Source organism: Portunus trituberculatus, chromosome 45, assembly GCF_017591435.1.
Source record: "Portunus trituberculatus isolate SZX2019 chromosome 45, ASM1759143v1, whole genome shotgun sequence".
NCBI lineage: Eukaryota > Metazoa > Arthropoda > Malacostraca > Decapoda > Portunidae > Portunus > Portunus trituberculatus.
In genome coordinates this window covers 397,501-417,002 of record NC_059299.1, presented here as the reverse complement: position 1 = coordinate 417,002, position 19,502 = coordinate 397,501, and the positions used below count along the sequence as shown (strand labels likewise).

The following is a 19,502-nucleotide window of genomic DNA, read 5'->3' as shown; positions in this document are numbered from 1 at the left end:
CGGTGTTATCTAAGATTTTTGAGCGCCTGCTGGCCAAGCGTCTCAATCGTTTTTTAGATATTAATAATTTGTTGCCATCTAGTCCAAGGATTCTGTCATGGTGTGATCGGTGGGGTATGAAACTGAACCCGAGTAAATCCCATAGTATGGTTATTAGCAGATCAAGGACACCTTTCCCAGTTCACCCTGATATTGTTGTCAACGAAGTACCTATTCCAAATTGTTCGTCTCTGAAGTTACTCGGAGTCACCCTTGATCCCAAACTTACTTTTGAGTTGCACTTGCGTTCACTTGCATCATCAGTCTCATGTAAAGTTGGTTTGTTACGCAAATGTAGGCGGATATATTCCTCTGATGATATTGTAAGAAATTGCTTTTACTCTTTCATACTGCCTCATTTTGAATATTGTCACTCTGTGTGGATCTCTGCAGCAGAGTCTCACTTAAAGCTTTTAGATAGAGCATTCAACCAGATTAAATTTCTTCTTCCTAATCTTGAGATTAATCTTCGGCATCGTCGTTTGGTTGGATCATTGTCCTATTTCTTCAAAATCATGTCTAATTCCAACCACCCGTTGCATTGTCATTTGCCTGCCCTTCACTACCAGCACGTGCTACAAGACAATCCTTGATCATGAATGACCGTTCCTTGTCTGTGAATCGATGTAATACTTCACAATTTTCCGGTGTTTTATCCCAGTATCTGCTAGACTCTGGAATACAATTCCCAACGAGATTGTTAATTCTAGTAACATTGAAGCATTTAAAAAACGTGTGAATACCTTTCTTCTCTCTGAACTCACTTTAGATCTCTACCAATCTTCCTATTCTGTTGTTCATTCCTGTTACTTCCTTTCACTTATCGGTGAGGTGCCGCCCACTGGGCCTTTGGGTTTATGCAGTTATGCTTTCCAGTGGGTCGCCTTCATTGACCTCATAATAATAATAATAATGTATCAGTAACATCTTCCTTTTCTGAATCTCTACAAATCACATTATGAGTGGCCAATTTTGTGGGAACACTTCGCAAATCACACTCCAGATACTCACATACCTTCCTTTCAGCAAGTAAGAATGCCAACAGACTTTCAAATAAATCATTATGGTTAGCAACAGATTGGGCTTTTAGTACCCAAGCCCGTTTCAAAGTGTTAGGAAGCAGGCGTTCGACCAACGTAACCATAGATGTAGTTTTCATTTCAGACTCAATCCTATTTTCTTCATGTCCAACCAAGCACGTTCCACTACCTTCGCCAAGTGGACTAATCGTTTCGAGTCCCCATCTTGCACAGGTTTCAAGCCCTTTAGCTCACTCACAATACATTCCGTTAATTTACAAGAGTTACCATATTTGTCATCAAGGCGAAGGAACATTTCTTCAAAGTCATCCTCTACACTTTCCACACATTTCAACGCCTCACCTGAAAGGCATTTCTTTAAAGCGTAAGAGTCCCTCCCATACGCCGGGACGATTAATCTCATATAGTCTTTTTTGAAAGTGCCGTAATTCCTTATATCACCAGAAAACGGGTGGATCTAGTCGTTTAACTTTTATAGCAGTCTCAAATTTGTCCTTCTCATCTGCACACGCTTTAGTAACCTTTGAGTATAATGTGGTTTTTTTTCTTTCACAACCCAAGATATAGTCCTCTGCCTCACTTAAGGATGAGGGATCTTGCTTGCCTCCAAGTAATTCAGAATAAAGACTCTCATGTTTTACCTCAAGCACCTTGAATGCATCTTCCACCTCAGTGAACAATCCTTTCAGCACAGCTGGCGCATCCTTTTCATCCAACCTTTCTTGTAGTATGTTGCACTTCCTGGTGAAGCGACCCTTGGCCACCCTCGCTCCAACTTGAGCGCGTCCATGTCTTACTGTTGAATTGTTTCTCCAGGGCATCAAAAGCGCTGTTGCATCAGTCCGTTTATTGGGCAAAGATTCAACCTGTGAACAATATGTAACACTCACCACGAATTCCCAAAACAAGCCTTGCTCACAACCTTAATAATCCATGTGTAGGATGTTACCTCAAAGTAATCTTAGAATATCACATTCAATTATCACTTAATTCACATCACATTCAATATAAAGAATCAGAGGAAGTAGCAGTTAATGACTGCTAATAGACCAACAATACTATCACAGGTAGCTGGATAAAGCAGGATTTACAAATAATAATACAAGTATGTACTGATAACAACCAATAATAATGAACCAACCAGTACCTGTCAGTAATAATGACTCACAGTATTGACGACACAGATGTCCCGGAGAGAAGATCCCAAACAAGGTAAATATACACAGCGTCCCCACAGCATAAACACCCCATCACGTATCCAACCATCTACCGCTGCAACAAACGGTTACAGTGACATACAAATCATAATCCATCATCATCACAAATCATACGTAAACCACTTTGTCTTCAATATCGTCTCACACAAGCAGGAAATACCAAATCCTTGGCTACGAGCGGAACAAAATAAATATGGCGGACTATCACATAGTCCCTGAATTCACACTACATACCTTCCAGCAAACCCGGATAGTAGCGGCACAGATGCACAACACGCCCTCCAGTCCACTCCAGCGTCACAAGTATCCTTCCACACCCCACACGCCAATCTGCTGGACTGGCCAGCCCGTTCACCTGTCCCTTGACCATGCCTCCACTCCGCCACATCCACAACAAAAGACAATGGCAAAGCGCAACATACACCCCTCCGCTCCGCCACGTCCACAACAAAAGACGACAGCGAAGCGATACATCCACCCACTCGACATAAATTAATAAAATACATAACAGCAATTGAATTTATCATTGGTCGTAATGATACACTCTTCTTTCTCTCTTCTTTTATCTTCCTCCCTTTTCTTTCTCTTATTCCTCTTCTCCCTCTTAACTCTGTCTTCCTCTCTTTCCAATTCAACGAGAAACAAGAACATGAGAATCCAAATTAATACATGCAATAAATTATCTTTCTCTTAATTCCTTTCAGTACCATGACGCGTTTTTACACTTATCCTACTTACTATATGGCGTTTTTATACCGCTTCAGAAACACATGTGGGGGATTAAGTTAGTGAAGACTGTGGCCATTAATCTTCTGACCTCCATAGACCCTTCTTAATGTCAATAAAACCGTCTAATTGTACCCAAACTCATAGTAAAAGTGTGTCCCAGTCCTCTTTCTATTCTTTTGGTGATATTTCTATTCTTATGATGGTATTTCTGCTTCTTCAGTCACTAAGGTCAGTCTTTTCGCAGGTTACAAGCACCAGTGGGACTTGGTGAGTGAGAGATCAGGTGAGGTGAGCAAGCTTCACCACGTAGATGCTTCAAAAGTCAACCTGGTGGCCGCTCTTGACATTTATGAAGATGATGAAGCAGAACTACTTCTCTGCTACAACAGTGAGTAATGGTGACTGGTGGTGGTGACTTGGTGACTGGTGGTGACTTGGTGATTGGTGGTGGTGACTTGGTGACTGGTGGTGACTTGGTGACTGGTGGTGACTTGGTGACTGGTGATGACTTGGTGGTGACTTGGTGACTGGTGGTGACTTGGTGGTGACTTGGTGACTGGTGGTGACTTGGTGACTGGTGGTGGTGACTTGGTGGTGACTTGGTGACTGGTGGTGACTTGGTGACTTGGTGGTGACTTGGTGACTGGTGGTGACTTGGTGACTTGGTGACTGGTAATTTGGTGACTTGGTGACTGGTGATGACTTGGTGGTGACTTGGTGACTGGTAATTTGGTGACTTGGTGACTGGTGATGACTTGGTGGTGACTTGGTGACTGGTAATTTGGTGACTTGGTGACTGGTGGTGACTTGGTGACTTGGTGGTGACGTGGTGACTGGTGGTGACTTGGTGACTGGTGATGCCTGGTGGTGACTTGGTGACTGGTGGTGACTTGGTGACTGGTGGTGTTTTTTACTAGTCTACTCTACTCTGGGTGTGAATGGTGTCCCGGGGAATGCGTGGTTGTCAGATCTTGAGGAAAATCGAAGTTATCAACAGTGGAATCATGCGTGCTTTGGGGTCCGAGGGGTCTCCAAAGGCACGGGTTCGAATCTATCCACGGTCCGAGTGTAGGTTGGGCTTCCACACTCTGGGCAATAGTTTTCTAGCGGGTGGGCTTTGAGATAGGAAGTACCCCAAAAAATAACCTCTTTAGCCCATAAATTCCCGTGAAAAACCCACATGTTATAGATAAAAAAGATATTATTCACATCAAATCAATGACATCATCAATAGGTTACAATATATTTCGAATCCAGTAGTAGACATAATATAATGGTGACAGTAATGACTAATGGCGATGATAACAACCTTCCACACACTTTCCTAACATTTTTTCCTCTTCGCTTCTCTTCCAGACACGTGTCACTTCCAGAAACTGTCAGAGGAATGTTCTAACGAGTTTGATTTTCACTGGAACTCTGTACCCGAAGCCATTGGTGAGTATGGAGGAGACTGGAAGAAGGGCAAAGGTTCTGGAAAGGTATAGGGATTTTTTTTTTTTTTATGCAAGAGTGAAAACTGGCCAAGGGCAACAAAAATATATATGAAAAAAAACAGGCCCACTTAATTGCCAGATACTAGGAAAGGTGCTGGAAAGAGGAAGGAACAAGGAATCTAGACCTGGTGCAGGGAGGGGAGACATGCAGTTAACAAGATTAGATTAGTTAGCTTTGACAGAAGATTGTGAAGTGATAGGTGTGTAAGACTCTCTCTGTTGAGGACACATTCAGAAACTTAATTGCCAGATACTTGAAAAGGTGCTGGAAGAGGAAGGAACAAAGGATCTAGAACTGGTGCAGGGAGGGAAGACATGCAGTTAACAAGATTAGAGGATTAATTACCATAGAAGATTGTGAAATGATTAACGTTTAGTAATCTCTCTGTTAAGAATACATTCAGAAATTTAACATAGACAGGAAATTAAAACAATAGGACAGTTTGAGGGACTAGAACTATCATTTTCACACTTACATATTTCTACATAAAGATTAATATCACGTGCTGTATAAATCCTATATACAAACCCAAACTTCCAATGCCAAAAGTTAATTCCTGGTGTATGTGTGTTTGCCTTTCAGTGTGTGCCTTTCCCTACATACTTGCCTTTACTCAGGATAGCATTGAGATCCGACTCATCATAAACGGCAACCTTGTGCAGACGATGGTGATGCCGCGCCTTGCCTTCATCACGTCTAAGGTATGTGTGTGTGTGTCGTTGTGTGTATGTGTAATCGTCCTCGGCTTAGGGGTAGTAGTGGGATAAGCCTTGTGTTCGGCTCCCACTGTTGGTACTTCTTGATTTATCCTCTGTGCTGCATTTTTCTCTGTCGTAACTTCCACAATACTTGATATATGTTACTGGCTTGCTGGTTCACTCATTCTTATATGGGTACAAATGCCACTTCACTCCCCTTCCCTCCTTCCCTCCTTCCCTCACACAGACACTAACATCGCCCTAATTCCACAGAGTGACATCTTCTTCGCCACCACTGCACCAGAGTCCTTTACAATGCGGCGAGAGAGAGTGAAGGTTGACCGCCTGGAACGGGACCCCAGCCTCTCCCCTCCCCCGTCCCCCCACGGCAAGGAGCACACAGGTGAGGCAGGGCTGGGAAGGTGCGATGCTGGGAGGGTGGGTGAGATGAGGGGCGCAGGTTTGGAAGGAAAGAGGTCAGGAGATGGAAAAGAATAGCAGAATGAAGTATAGAAAGCATTAGAAGTGTAGAAAACAAGAGTGTAAAAAGCAGATATGGAAAAGAAAGAGGAAAGGAAGATGCAACAGAATAGCAGAAGGAAGGGATGTGGATATGACGGGTATAGAAATGGGAAAGAAGTGAGGATAGGAAGAGGAAGTATACTAACAAAAGGGAACGTGTGATTGAAGAAATGTGAAGGTAAATCAAAAGTAAAAAAGTGAGAATAAAGAACTTTGAGTAATGAAATAGTTGTAGAGTTTCTTCAAACACACACCACAACACTGTCTAATTCATAATATCTTTGCCACCACCACCACCACCACCGACCACCGCTGCTGCTGGCCTGCCCACCACACCACACCGACAGTAATGGACAGAGATGCCGTGAAGCCCTTCAGAATATACCGCATTCCCTTCCGCTGCCTGACGGGGACCTCCACATGCGAGCGGAGGTGCCCCACGCCCTCCACGCCCCTCCACCCTCCAGTCCTGGGCGCTGGGGAAGAGCTGGGGGGCGTGGACGGGGCAGGGGATGGCGGGGGGAGCAGGACAGGAATGCATCTTCGCGTCGCCGATCAGCGCTATGGCAGTCGGTCCTGTACAGCCTCCCCCACACATCACCCGTCACCACCCACTCCCTTCCCTGGCTGCCCCCCCTCCCCAGTGTCCTCCAGCGGGCCGGCCAACACCAGTAGCTCCCCAACGCATCACCTCCACCACCTCCACACCCACCAGAAGCCAAGAGACAGGACGAATTCATTAACGGTGGATTCTGCTGGTAGTTTGCTCCACCATCATCACCACCACCACCTCGGACGCCCTCACCTCTTCCACTCGCACTCCCACACGCACCACCAGCACCACTCACCACCGCACCACCACCACCACTCGTCAGTCAAGTGAGGGAGGATGTGTCTGTCTGTCTGTCCCTTGTGGTTACTCACTCTTCCACTTCCACTGTTCTGAGTGAATGTGGAGTGTGTTTCCATTCTCCAGGAGTTTATTGGAGTATACCTGGTCGTGCCTGTTATCCTCCACCTCCTCCACCTCGTCCGCTTCCTGCAAATCCTCCTCCTCCTCCTCCTCCTCCTCCTCCTCCTCCTCCTCCTCCTCCTCCATATTCTCGTTGCCTTTCGAGTTTAGAGTTGTTACCCCTTGATTCCTCGTCCAGCGTTCGTTTTCTTTGTACTCGCCTCATCTCGTTTTCTGTCACGACGAGTATGAAAGTATTTTTATCTCCAGGCATTGTTTGTTCCATATTACCTCATGTGTGTGTGTGTGTGTGTGTGTGTGTGTGTGTGTGTGTGTGCGTTTATTCATTTTCCCTTTCAATTCCTCTTTTTCTATCTTTCTTTTATCATCTTCATCTCTCTTATTTCTCTTCTTCCTCTTCTTTTTTCTTCTTGTGGTTGTAATATCAGTATTTCTTGTATTTCTAAAGTATTATTGAGCCTGTGTGTGTGTGTCTGTGTGTGTGTGTGTGTGTGTGTGTGTGTGTGTGTGTCATCAGCCTCTGTTTCTGCTGTTATTGACTCTTCACCAACCACCATCACTATCAACATCACCATAATTAATTCACTGTATGAATAAGAGAGTGCACACACACACACACACACACACACACACACACACACACACACACACACGTGAACATAATTCTCTTGTTTACCAGTTGCTAATCTTACTTTTTGTTGTTAATTAAGAGGCGTGAGATTATACCTATGCATCAGTTTTCAGCAGCATCGTGTGTGTGTGTGTGTGTGTGTGTGTGTGTGTGTGTGTGTGTGTGTGTGTGTGTGTGTGTGTGTGTGTATTCTTCTTCTTCTTCTTTATAAAGATCAACAAATGTGCTGTTCTCTTTTCTTCCTTTTCATTTTTCTTCTTCCTCCTCCTCCTCCTCCTCCTCCTCCTCCTTTCCCTTCTCCTCCTGAGAGTACAGAAGTGTGTGTGTGTGTGTGTGTGTGTGTGTGTGTGTGTGTGTGTGTGTGTGTGTGTGTGTACATGAATTCACTCTCCTATGCATAATTTTATCATTATTGTTATTATTATTATTATTATTATTATTATTATTATTATTATTATTGGAGAAACGAGCAGTATTATTCAAAGAATCAATAGCAATGTACTTTTTTTTCTAACATTTTGCTATTTGAAAGCTGCCTTCACTATTGACAAAGCAATTTTCGATCACCACGCTTGCCTTTCGTCACTATGTTCATCAGTATTTAATCTTCCCCAAAAAGTTGCGTCATGGCAAGCGAGCTTTCTTGTTTATTTTTATTCCACCAAGTTATCTATTGACGTATTTATGCATTTTATTCATCCACTCATTCTTCTCAAGTGTACAAACCAATTAGCATTAGCCGTGTATCAGTTTCCTGTAGCAGTCAGCGCCGTTCATTCCTTTCTGAAAACGTAAGGTAGTGAGTTGAAGAGTAACACGTATACATATATATTTTGCAATCTCCTCACGTCTCCTTCCTGCCCTCCTGCCCTCCTGCCCTCCCACGTCACGGCCCTGTAGACTGTAGCACTTCCTGTAGATGCACGTCAACAGAAAAGGATGTTTACAGTATGCCAGACAAGTATTTGGCATTGGAAAGGGTCGTGCAGTATGTCAAAGGAGAATTACAGGTGAAGTGAAGAATATAAGTGATTGACTAGTAATAAGTGACTGAATAAGACTCTGTTGGTACACCTAATGAGAAAGGGATGTCCTCCAAGGAGTCTCGCAGTATTCCAGAGAAGAGTTATAAGTGAAATGTGGAGTTAGTGAGTGGCTGAATGGTTTAAAGTGACTGAATGGTTCTTGAATACTTTTCCTACACTGGTTTTCTATGATACACTCTTTCCTAATACTCGCCCCCCCACCAACCATCCTCCTCTTGCCTATGCTTCAAGAGGACATATTTTCTATAACTTTTTCTACGTGTATATTTCCTAAATGTATAAAAAAAAGAGTAAAATATATTATTATATATAAATATATATCGTATATTTACATATAAAGATAATTGCTACGTGTATTGTTAGGAGAAATTGTAAGAGTATTTTGGATTTTTTTTTTTAATTATTTTTTGTCTCTTTTTAATTCTAAGTGAGAAGTTGTCTATGTAAATGAAATGTGATCGAGTTGATTTCTTGTTGTTTGCGTAGACAATTTCTGAAAACGCATATTATTTAAACGCACAACTGTATGATACGACTCTCTCTCTCTCCCTCTCTCTCAATTCCTCCATGGTTCAGACGGTTCGGATCGCTGGTTCGACAGAAGTTCACTGCTGGTTCGTGGATCTCTGGCAACACACGATCAGCTGTTTTTCTCTAGCCTGTGAATTTTCTGTTGTATTGAATGTTATTAGAATATTTATCTATTGAGAGAGAGAGAGAGAGAGAGAGAGAGAGAGAGAGAGAGAGTGCCAATATGCTTGTTGTAAATATCTACACAAACCTTATTTTTAATCATCAGAGTTAATTAATTCGTCTCCGGGGGTGAAAGCCAAGAGCAGAAAGTTAGTGTAAGGTGTCAGTGAATTTGAAGCCTCGTTACCTACGCTCGTGTCTTTAAACTTGCTGAAAACCAGAGAAACAAAGCGATGGACAGAAAAAATTGCGCTGGAAAAAGAGAAAGACAGAAAAAAAAAGAGGAGGAGAATTTGTACCTCTTTCCTTTTTTTTTTTATTCCATTTTCTTGCAGTCTCGTTTTCTTTCATGAACAATACGTACACACTCAAGTCCTTTTAGGAATACTTACGTGTGTGTGTGTGTGTGTGTGTGTGTGTGTGTGTGTAAAATATTATATATACAAACGTGCATTTTTCCTCCATGTATCAATGTCGGTGCTTGAAAAAAAAAAATACCTCCTTCACCTCTTATCATCTCCTCTTCCTCCTCCTCCTCCTCCTCCTCCTCCTCCTCTTCCTCCTCTTCTCCGCACGGCAAAATGAGTTAAAAAATGTGTGTAAATAATCCCAGTAAAGTTGAACCAGTGAATAAATCTACAAGTTTCTGCCTAGTCGAATCCAAAATAGACCTGAAACACTTAAATGTCTAGTTGAGTCCAAACCGAAGCCGTTTAATGAGGGTTGTCCGAAGCTTACCTGGCGAGCTGATGCCTTCACCTGCCTCTCTTTCACCTGTTCTTCTCATTAGTTCCATTTTCCAGTGGTTTAATTGGTAGTGTTTTGAGGGTTTTTGATAGTGTTTTGTTTAGTTCTTACTTTTTTTCTATTTTTAGTTTTGTTTTTGTGGTTTTTTATTGCTCTTTCCATTTTTCTTTTTGTTTTGTAGTTATTTTTTTTTTTTTTTTTTTTTCATTTTTTTTTCGCTATAAGTTGTATGTTTCCGGTTAAGATTACCGTCTACTGTTCTTTCATGTCCCTTTTTCCTTCAGTTTCGGTATTCACGGTTTTGTTTTGTATTTTTTCACGCGAGTCGACCTTCAAGTGCACTTATTGAAATGGGAGTCATTGAATAAAATAACAGAAAAAATAACTGGAAAAAAAAAAAAAAGAGATTCGAAGTAATGGTCATTCGTCAACTTCCGAGTCACTGCGCCAGGTGTAGGTTCAGACAGTCCAACCAGGAAACACTAATGCCTTTCCCAGCTCCCCGTGACTCTCCAACCATCCGAAGCTGTCTTGTTTGGATCGCGAGGTTCCAATCACTGTGAAACGAACCTCGACTCTTTAGAATATCATGCAAATCTTCTGGTAATATTTTCAGGGTCTTGTTTTAACGTACACATCTATATTTTGTAATCGTTTTGGGTATTTGTTTCTTTTTATTATTTTTTTTACGACAATCTATAAACCTTCGTCCACCTAAGTGTTAAATGTCAGGATGTGGTTCTGCGCGGTACGTTTTTCATTCCGTTTTTTCTTTCCTTTGGGTGTCGTGAGCCTTCTGTGTACATGTACGTGCGTGTCTTCGTGGCAACAAAAATATTAGGGATGGACTAGTCAGAAATCACTAGAGATGTTTTACTTGATGTTCTTTCTTCTCGGCTACTGGCTACTACAAGGGGAACCGTCGCCTCACTGCCTCTTATATTAACCACACGAGACCTAATTAATCCCTTCATTACTGGGACGCATTTTTACCATGAGATTTGGATGTGAGTAGACGATTTTATTTGCATTAGGAAGGGTCTTTGGAGGTCAGAATATTAAGGGCCAGAATCTTCACTGTTCTAATCATCCACATGAGTTTCTGAAGCTGTGTAAAATCACTAAATAGTAAGCAGAATGAATATAGAAACGCGTCATGGTACTGAAGGGGTTAATCCAAAATGTCTGTGTCTTGCCTCGCCTACTTGAACTGGCTCTAGCAGAAGTTAATTTGAAAGGTGTCCCCATGATTCCAACTCGACAAACGCTCTGTGACTTGTATTGTAGTCTTATATTTGTCTTAGACTGGAACATGGAGGGAATGATCTTGACCTGTCCCGTGTAAGGTTACTTCAGATAGTCTCCCGTCGGTGGAGGGAAGGAGCCCCGTGGCCAGTAGCCCTCACGTTCTGTGGCTGTGGTGTAGGATGCTTCAGTGTTTTCTAAAATGGATCCGTTTCAGATTTTTCAAAACTTTACGCTTTCATGAGACTCTGTCGGGACGTTGGTGATGAGAATGTGATCTTTCTTCCACATATTTGACATTTCTAGATGAGAAAATACGTTACTTTTCGCTCCTTAAGAATGGTGTATGATTTAATCTTTTCTAAATCTACAGTTTTGTGTTTCGAAGCCTCAGACTTCAAAGTTTATGGTGTCTTATCCCTCTATTTGCTGCCAAGCCTCATATGATTAAGAAAGTATTGTTTTTTTTTTTTTCTTACACTTGGAATATTGTCTTTCATATCTTTGAATCTGAAAGTGTTTTGTAACTTATCAAAGGTTCACGCTCGCCTCTTCAGAACGACGAGCAGAAACATATTCCATAAAACCTTTTGGTCTTTAATCCCTGATGAAATGCGTAAGATCTTCAGAAATTAAAAAAAAAGAAAAGGTTGCAAAAAAAATTGCTAAATGAAAAAGAACAAAACTTGAAGAGAATTACTTTGGAATCAGTCGAAATTGAAATTGGAAATAGTTTAGATGAATAAAAGCTCTTGTGTTACGTTGAAGTGATCTGACCCGGTGCTTGTGTATTGCGTTAGTGGCTGTTCTGTTTGAGGTGGTTGCGTTGCCCTGACAGCCGCGGCGCGAGGCTCACTGAGGCTGGCGCTGTGCTGTCATTGTTGCAAATTGCATAAACACCAACACCACTTTATTCTGGAGCTGCCTGCCAAGAATAGATCATTTGTTAATATTTGCCGTTTTCTTTCTTTATTTGCAGATGTTTGTTGTTGTATTGGTATAATGATCAGTTGTATAAGTATTCACTGTTTGGTATTCTGTATTTTGTTGAAAGATTTGTTTTATCACTTTTTTCAACCTTAATGTGTGCTAAAGATTTATATTTTATTAGAATCTTTCTTCAATATTTATATGTAAATTTGTAGTCTATATTTTTGCTGATGAATTTACTGTTGTATCAGAAAATTCTTATATATTGATAATGGGACTATTTTGTTAAGTTTAGAGACAACGTTGACAAATATACAAATCTTAACATTAAAAAGTAAACCGTTCGTTCGTCTAATGATTTTAAAAAGATGATGAATGTATAAACAAAAAAAAGATATTGTTGACTGTGTATATAAAAAATAAGGACATATGATAGATATTGATTTTAAAAAGAGTTATGTCTATTTGAATTTTACGAGAGAAAATGAGCAATAGGTGTTGATTTATATGGAAGTTGACATTGTATTATTGAGTCTATTGAATGTTTATGAGCAAAGTGACGCCGGATGTTTAAAAAAATATATTGGAACTTATATGGAACTTGTAACAGTCTGAACTCAGCTTTTTGAAAGACTTTATTGTTTACTCTTTTGCATAATCTTTCAAATCCATACATCTTGTCATATCCTCTCTCTCTCTCTCTCTCTCTCTCTCTCTCTCTCTCTCTCTCTCTCTCTCTCTCTCTCTCTCTCTCTCTCTCGCTCATTATAATCAGTAGTCTTTAAGGAGAAATATTTTATCGCTAGACAGAAAAAAGTAAAGAAAAATGTTAATGGATATATATTTTGAAAGTATGAAATGTGAATGCTGATAAAATAATTCCTTTCCTTTACGTAAAACCTTCACCCATTAACTCCCCATCACCCCTTCCCTTCACTACCATTCACCCATACACCTTACCTCTCCCCTATCTCCCTACCCCTTCCATTTCTCTCCCCTTCCCCTACCTCTCCTGTATACTATCTCCCCATCATCTCCCCTCCCTTCACTACCATTCACCCATATATTCAATCTCTTACCCTCTCCCTAGCCCCCATTCCTCTCTCCCTCCCTCCTCCTGCCTCTGTTGTGTATTTCCAAGCATAAGAAGAGTCTATTTGTATGATTTGCACACATATCTATACAAACTGAGACCAGAAATTAAGTGAAGCGAAATGCAAGTGAAAAGAAAAGTTGGTTGAGAAAAATAGTTGCTTTGGTAGTTTCATTTCTCTTTGTTTCGTTTTCTTTTCTTTCTTTTCGTTCAGTAGTGTTGTGTAGTGATCTATTTTGAGAACAGGTGTGTGTGGTTTTCTTTTTTTTTATTATTATTCTGTGTATGTTTTAATTAACCTGTTTGTTAGAAAAGGCCCTTATTATTGTTGTTATTATTAATATTATTATTATTATTATTATTATTATTATTATTATTATTATTATCATTATTATTATTATTATTATTATTATTATTATTATTATTATTATTATTATTATTATTATTATTAGCTCTCGTTTTGTGTCTCAGAGGATGACGGTAATGATTGTGATAACTAGTGAAGGAAAAATCGCTCAAAGATTTAACTGTCATTATTATTATTACTATTTATTATTATTATTATTATTATTATTATTATTATTATTATTATTATTATTATCATTATTATTATTATAATTATTAAGGAAAGATTGCCAATGGTCATATTTCTTCCTGGTAGTGTCAGTGAACAATACTGCATGCGGATATTTATTCGGAAGTGCGTTTTGATATAATGTTCCTGATAATTGTGATTCACACTGACTGGAAAAAAATATATATTCATTCATTATTAATCAGAATATATTTTTTTTCTCTTATTGTTATTATCACCAGTAAGGGGCCGAATAAATGTCATATATATACATTTTATCATTATTGTCATTATCCATTTCTTTATTACTATTGTCATCTTTATTTTCTCTTATCAACACTACAACCACTCGAAACATTCTGAACCCGAGTGAAAAGCTGAGTCTATCCGTGTCTATATTTATCGTTCGGCCCACTCCCGTCACGTCTGATCATGTATAAGTCAAATGAACAGAATAACAAACAAAATGAAAATATGAGCAATTTGATATTTTATGGCATCATGATAATAAAAGATATGATCCTGATAGTGTGTTTCTTTGTCTATTTTTACTAGTTTTTCCTTTCTTTTCTTTCATTCACGTTATTTATTTTCCTTTTCCTTTTTTTTTTTTTCTCCGCAACCCCTTCAGTACCAAGACGCGTTCCCATATTCAGTCTGTGTACTGTTTGGTGATTTTATACAGCTTCAAAAACTCACGTGGGGGATTAGAATAGTGAAGACTGTGGCCATTAATCTCCTGACCTCCATAGACTCTTCCTAATGTCAATAAAATGGTCTAATCGTACACAAATCTCAAAGGTGGAAATGTGTCCCAGTACTGAAGGGATTAACTCAATTTATCTTTTCTCTTTATTTATCTATTCATTAATTATCTACTTTCCTAACTTTACTATTAATATTTCTCACTTTTCCTTCTTGTATGTTTTAATTATTTATTTCCTCGTGAATATTTCCTTTTAATCAAAACTGAATATTAAAATGACTGGCAGTTTCGTTTTCTTTTTCTTTTTAGTAATTTTTCATCAACCTTTTTTTTTCCTCAAATATTCCACACATTTTTTTTCCTCGTGTATCTTTTTAAATATTTTCAATGAATAAATTTTGTCATCTCGCTTTTTCTCGGATGCTTTTTCCTTTTTTTAAAGATGACACGTTTTTTCATGAATTTTTCTTTTTTACAGTGGCTGGAGAGAGAGAGAGAGAGAGAGAGAGAGAGAGAGCGCTGGTGCTAAAGTAAGTAGTAAGTGCTTTAGTAGTAGTAGTAGTAGTAGTAGTAGTAGTAGTAATAGTAGTAGTAGTAAGAGTAGTAGTAGTAGTAGTAGTAATAGTAGTGGTGGTGGTGATAGTGGTGGTAGTAATGTTAGTAGTAGTAATAGTAGTTGTAGTAGTAATTACAATAGTGGCACTTTTGGTGGTGCCATAACAGTGCTAATGGCGGAGGTAGTAGTAGTAGTAGTAAAAGTAGAAACAACAACAACAACAACAACAACAACAACAACAGCAACACTAATAACAACAACAATAACAGCGAAATCAATAGCTACACACACACACACACACACACACACACACACACACACACACACACACACACACAAACACACACACACATGGGTTTGGAATCTCTGTAATCTCCGTAATCTCACTCTGAACACATTTCCACTTAGCCACACAATAGGGAACACTCGCTGCCCGCAGAACCAGAGGCGTCTCTCATTTCCCTTCACCTGTGTTACCCTGAATAGTTAATACTTAATACACTGAATATCCTCCATTTTTCCTTCTTAACCATTGACTAGAATTAATTGTCCAGTTAATTGTATACGTTATCTAAATGTACAAACTGAATAGAGTTGATGTTAGATGGACGGGTTAGAGAGAGAGAGAGAGAGAGAGAGAGAGAGAGAGAGAGAGAGAGAGAGAGAGAGATAAGTAACACAGGATGATAGCAACATTACAAGAACATGAGAGAGAGAGAGAGAGAGAGAGAGAGAGAGAGAGAGAGAGTAACACAGGATGATAACAACATTACAAGAACATAAATGTGTACCTTGGAACATCCTGGCACGAGAGAGAGAGAGAGAGAGAGAGAGAGAGAGAGAGAGAGAGAGAGAGAGAGAGAGAGAGAGAGTGAGAGAGAGAGAGATGAGTAACACAGGATGATAGCAACATTACAAGAACATAAATGCGTACCTTGGAACATCCTGGCACGAGAGAGAGAGAGAGAGAGAGAGAGAGAGAGAGAGAGAGAGAGAGAGAGAGAGAGAGAGAGAGAGAGAAACCAAACTTCGCTCATTGCTCAAAACTCATAAACAAACTAATAAATCAAAATCCCCTTAGGAAAACAAATACCATAAAGGAACCATAAAAAAAAATCAGGAAAATGAGAGATAAAAAAAAAAATCCTAATAGATGCAATACCCAAGACTCGAATGCCAATTAGCAAGTTTTCCCACGGCATATTCTGACGGGAAATCAACTTTTGGAGCGAAATCTGCCTTGCACACAAACTCCTGCGCTATAAAAACCCAAACTTCCACCATCAAAATAACTTTCAATAGCACTGGCAGATCGAGACTCGGACCCAAAATACGTAAAATAAAAAACTATGGGAAAAATATACATAACCTGCAACATCTGGCATCTCCTCCTACCTTGCCTGCTTTTGATTCTCCCGTGACCAGTAGTGAGTGAGGCATCAAAGGGGAAAGTTGTGCGTCTCGCTGCTCCGTTCACCTGTACCACGTGGATATAAACACAGAATAAGTATTAGGCATTCCTTGATCTCATAGGAAGTCAGTGTTGCTCAAGACATCAGGGAGGAAGGTGACGTCTCCTCGCTTCTCGGAACAGGTGAGACTTGATGCTACTTTCTCAGGTACTTGAAGAAATGTTAAACCGGAAATTGGTAGTTAGAGATTGAAAGGATGTTTGAAGAGGTGTGCTTTTCCCTCTTCCTCTTCCTCTTGTTCTTCCTTGTCTTCATTGTCTTCTTGTACACATCCGCTTTCTTTAGCTTCCTCCTCCTCCTCCTCCTCCTCCTCCTCCTTGTCACGTAAGTAAATAGTGTGTGTGTGTGTGTGTATGTTTCTTTCTGCTTACATATCCAGTTCATGATGTGTATACGAATGAACACACACACACACACATGTATATCACACGTCCGGTAGATCAGTGGTTAGAGCGCTGGATTCACAAGCCAGAGGACCGGGATTCGATTCCCCGGCCGGGTGGAGATATTTGGGTGTGTCTCCTTTCACGTGTAGCCCCTGTTCACCCAGCAGTGAGTAGGTACGGGATGTAAATCGAGTTGTGACCTTGTTGTCCCGGTGTGTGGTGTGTGCCTGGTCTCAGGCCTATCCGAAGATCGGAAATAATGAGCTCTGAGCTCGTTCCGTAGGGTAACGTCTGGCTGTCCAGTCAGAGACTGCAGCAGATCAAACAGTGAAACAGTGAAGTGAAACACATGTTTGCACGCGCGAACCGACTACGATAGTCACTAACGCACACACGCACTAACGCTGCTACATATAATGAATGAAATGATAATATGAAGTAAATATTCTCTCTCTCTCTCTCTCTCTCTCTCTCTCTCTCTCTCTCTCTCTCTCTCTCTCTCTCTCTCATGATTTACAAGGACTTGTCAAGTAGTTGGACTGCACTGAGAGAGAGAGAGAGAGAGAGAGAGAGAGAGAGAGAGAGAGAGTGTGTGTGTGTGTGTGTGTGTAACTTATAATTAGTGTTTGTTTCGAGTTTATAATGACATTTAATTATCAGAACAATTATTATTCATTTATTTATTCGTTTTGCCAGTGACTTATTTTTCCTAGTTTGATGTTTCTTAATTCTTTCTATCAAACACACACACACACACACACACACACACACACACACACACACACACACACACACACACACACACACACACACACACACACACAGGAAGAAGACGCAGACACAAAAGATTCTGGGAAAAAAGAAAAAAAAAGAAAATGAAGGGAACACAATTTTTATAGTAATAACAGTAATAATAATAATAACAATAATAATAATAATAATAATAATAATAATAATAACAGCTACGATGAAAATAAAAAGGAAAAAATTATTGTACGAGAGAGAGAGAGAGAGAGAGAGAGAGAGAGAGAGAGAGAGAGAGAGAGAAGAAAGTATTTTAAAAAGAAAAGGAGGAGAAAGAAGAGGAGAGGAAAATCAATGAGTAAGATATAAATAAAGACACTAAGAGGAAGAAGGAGAAGAGGAGGAAGAGGAAAAAGAAGAGGAAGAAGAGAAAAAGGAAAACAGAAGTCTTAAAAATAGAAGGAAAGAAAGATTAACGAATAAAAATAATAAGGAAATAAACGAAAAAAGGAATAAGACGGAGAGAAAAGAAGGAGGAAGAGGAAAAATATATAAAAACATCTTTATACATTGAATAACCAAAGAGCAGCAGACCTTTTGTACCTAAAGTAGAGAGAGAGAGAGAGAGAGAGAAGAAAGTGTTTTGTCTACCTCTCTTTGCTTGTCCATGGCTGTGATGTGAGGGCGACGCAATGCAGTGTGTGTGTGTGTGTGTGTGTGTGTGTGTGTGTGTGTGTGTGTGTGTGTGTGTGTGTGCATGCTTTGATACGTACGTGTTTTATTATTCCTCTCTCTCTTTTAGTTATTTTTCTTCCTGGGAGCCAATAACAAGAGTAGTGTTTTGTGTATGTGTGTGTGTTTGTTTACCTGGTTTTCTCTCTCTCTCTCTCTCTCTCTCTCTCTCTCTCTCTCTCTCTCTCTATGTCCATTTTTCTTCCTTTCTTCATTTTCTTTTTTGCTTTTTTTTCGTTCCTTTTCTTTCTCCTCCATCATTTATTTATTTCATCTGTTTGTCTCCCTTCTCTCTTTCCTCCTTTACTCCTCTCTCTCTGTTATCTCCTCTTTCTCTCCCTTTCTTTCTCCCTTACTTCCCTACTTTCCTTCTCTCTCTCTCTCTCTCTCTCTCTCTCTCTCTCTCTCTCTCTCTCTCTCTCTCTCTCTCTCTGCTACATATTTCATTCAAAGCGGTTCTGAAATCTACGTTTTTATTGTTTTTTTTTAGTTTCTCTCTAAATATGCAAGAAAAAGGATATTATTAACAATTTTGTATCATTTATTAGAAAATATCCACTGTAAAATATTTAAAACTTGGAACGGAGGAATATATTGGATTTATTTATTGCTTTGTGTGTGTGTGTGTGTGTGTGTGTGTGTGTGTGTGTGTGTGTGTGTGTGTGTATATATACGCGAGCACATTCCTAGTAAAGGCATTCGATTATACGATATGGGAAGGAAAAAAAGAGTAAAAAAAAAAAAAAAGATAAAAATAAACACGAGCCTTTATCGTTCCTGGTTCATCTGTTCAGTTCCAGGCGAGTTTAGAGACAACGAAAAAAAATCAAGAGACGAGAGAAAGGAAACAAAAATAGAGATTGGAAAGACGAATGTTAGATGGATATAAATAGATAGACTGACAGGTAGATAGATAGATAGACAGATACACAGATAGATAGATAGATTGAGGCAAAGAGACATAGATAGATAGAAAGACACACGGTTAGATAGACATATAGATAGATAGATAGAGATAGAGTGGTGAATAAATAGAAAGACATTTTATATTTTTATCTATATTTATTGACCGCTATATTATCTCTCTCTCTCTCTCTCTCTCTCTCTCTCTCTCTCTCTCTCTCTCTCTCTCTCTCTCGTTTTCTTTCCACTTATGAATTAAAATAGAGTTCGAATCCCCTTGAGGCGAAAAAACAATCACAGAAAGAAGATTTGAAGCCTTAAAAACAGGC

At 39.7% G+C, this 19,502-nt stretch overlaps 2 protein-coding genes across 11 annotated transcripts in view; both read left to right on the top strand.

The window, feature by feature from the left end:
* The window catches only part of LOC123519543 (GTPase-activating Rap/Ran-GAP domain-like protein 3), a 479,488-nt gene extending 472,460 nt beyond the window's left edge, over positions 1-7,028 (top strand). For all 8 annotated transcript variants that reach the window (XM_045280950.1, XM_045280947.1, XM_045280945.1 and 5 more), the window contains 5 exons: positions 3,270-3,413; positions 4,382-4,462; positions 5,105-5,223; positions 5,494-5,623; positions 6,090-7,028. In XM_045280950.1, coding sequence (XP_045136885.1) covers positions 3,270-3,413; positions 4,382-4,462; positions 5,105-5,223; positions 5,494-5,623; positions 6,090-6,625 — 1,010 coding nt within the window. In that variant the 3' untranslated portion in view covers positions 6,626-7,028. The remainder of the gene's footprint in view (positions 1-3,269; positions 3,414-4,381; positions 4,463-5,104; positions 5,224-5,493; positions 5,624-6,089) is intronic.
* Positions 7,029-16,365: 9,337 nt separating this feature from the next.
* Positions 16,366-19,502, top strand: part of LOC123519542 — a 25,093-nt gene continuing 21,956 nt past the window's right edge. For all 3 annotated transcript variants that reach the window (XM_045280944.1, XM_045280941.1, XM_045280942.1), the window contains exon 1: positions 16,366-16,530. The gene's annotated coding sequence lies outside the window, so the exon portion shown is untranslated. The remainder of the gene's footprint in view (positions 16,531-19,502) is intronic.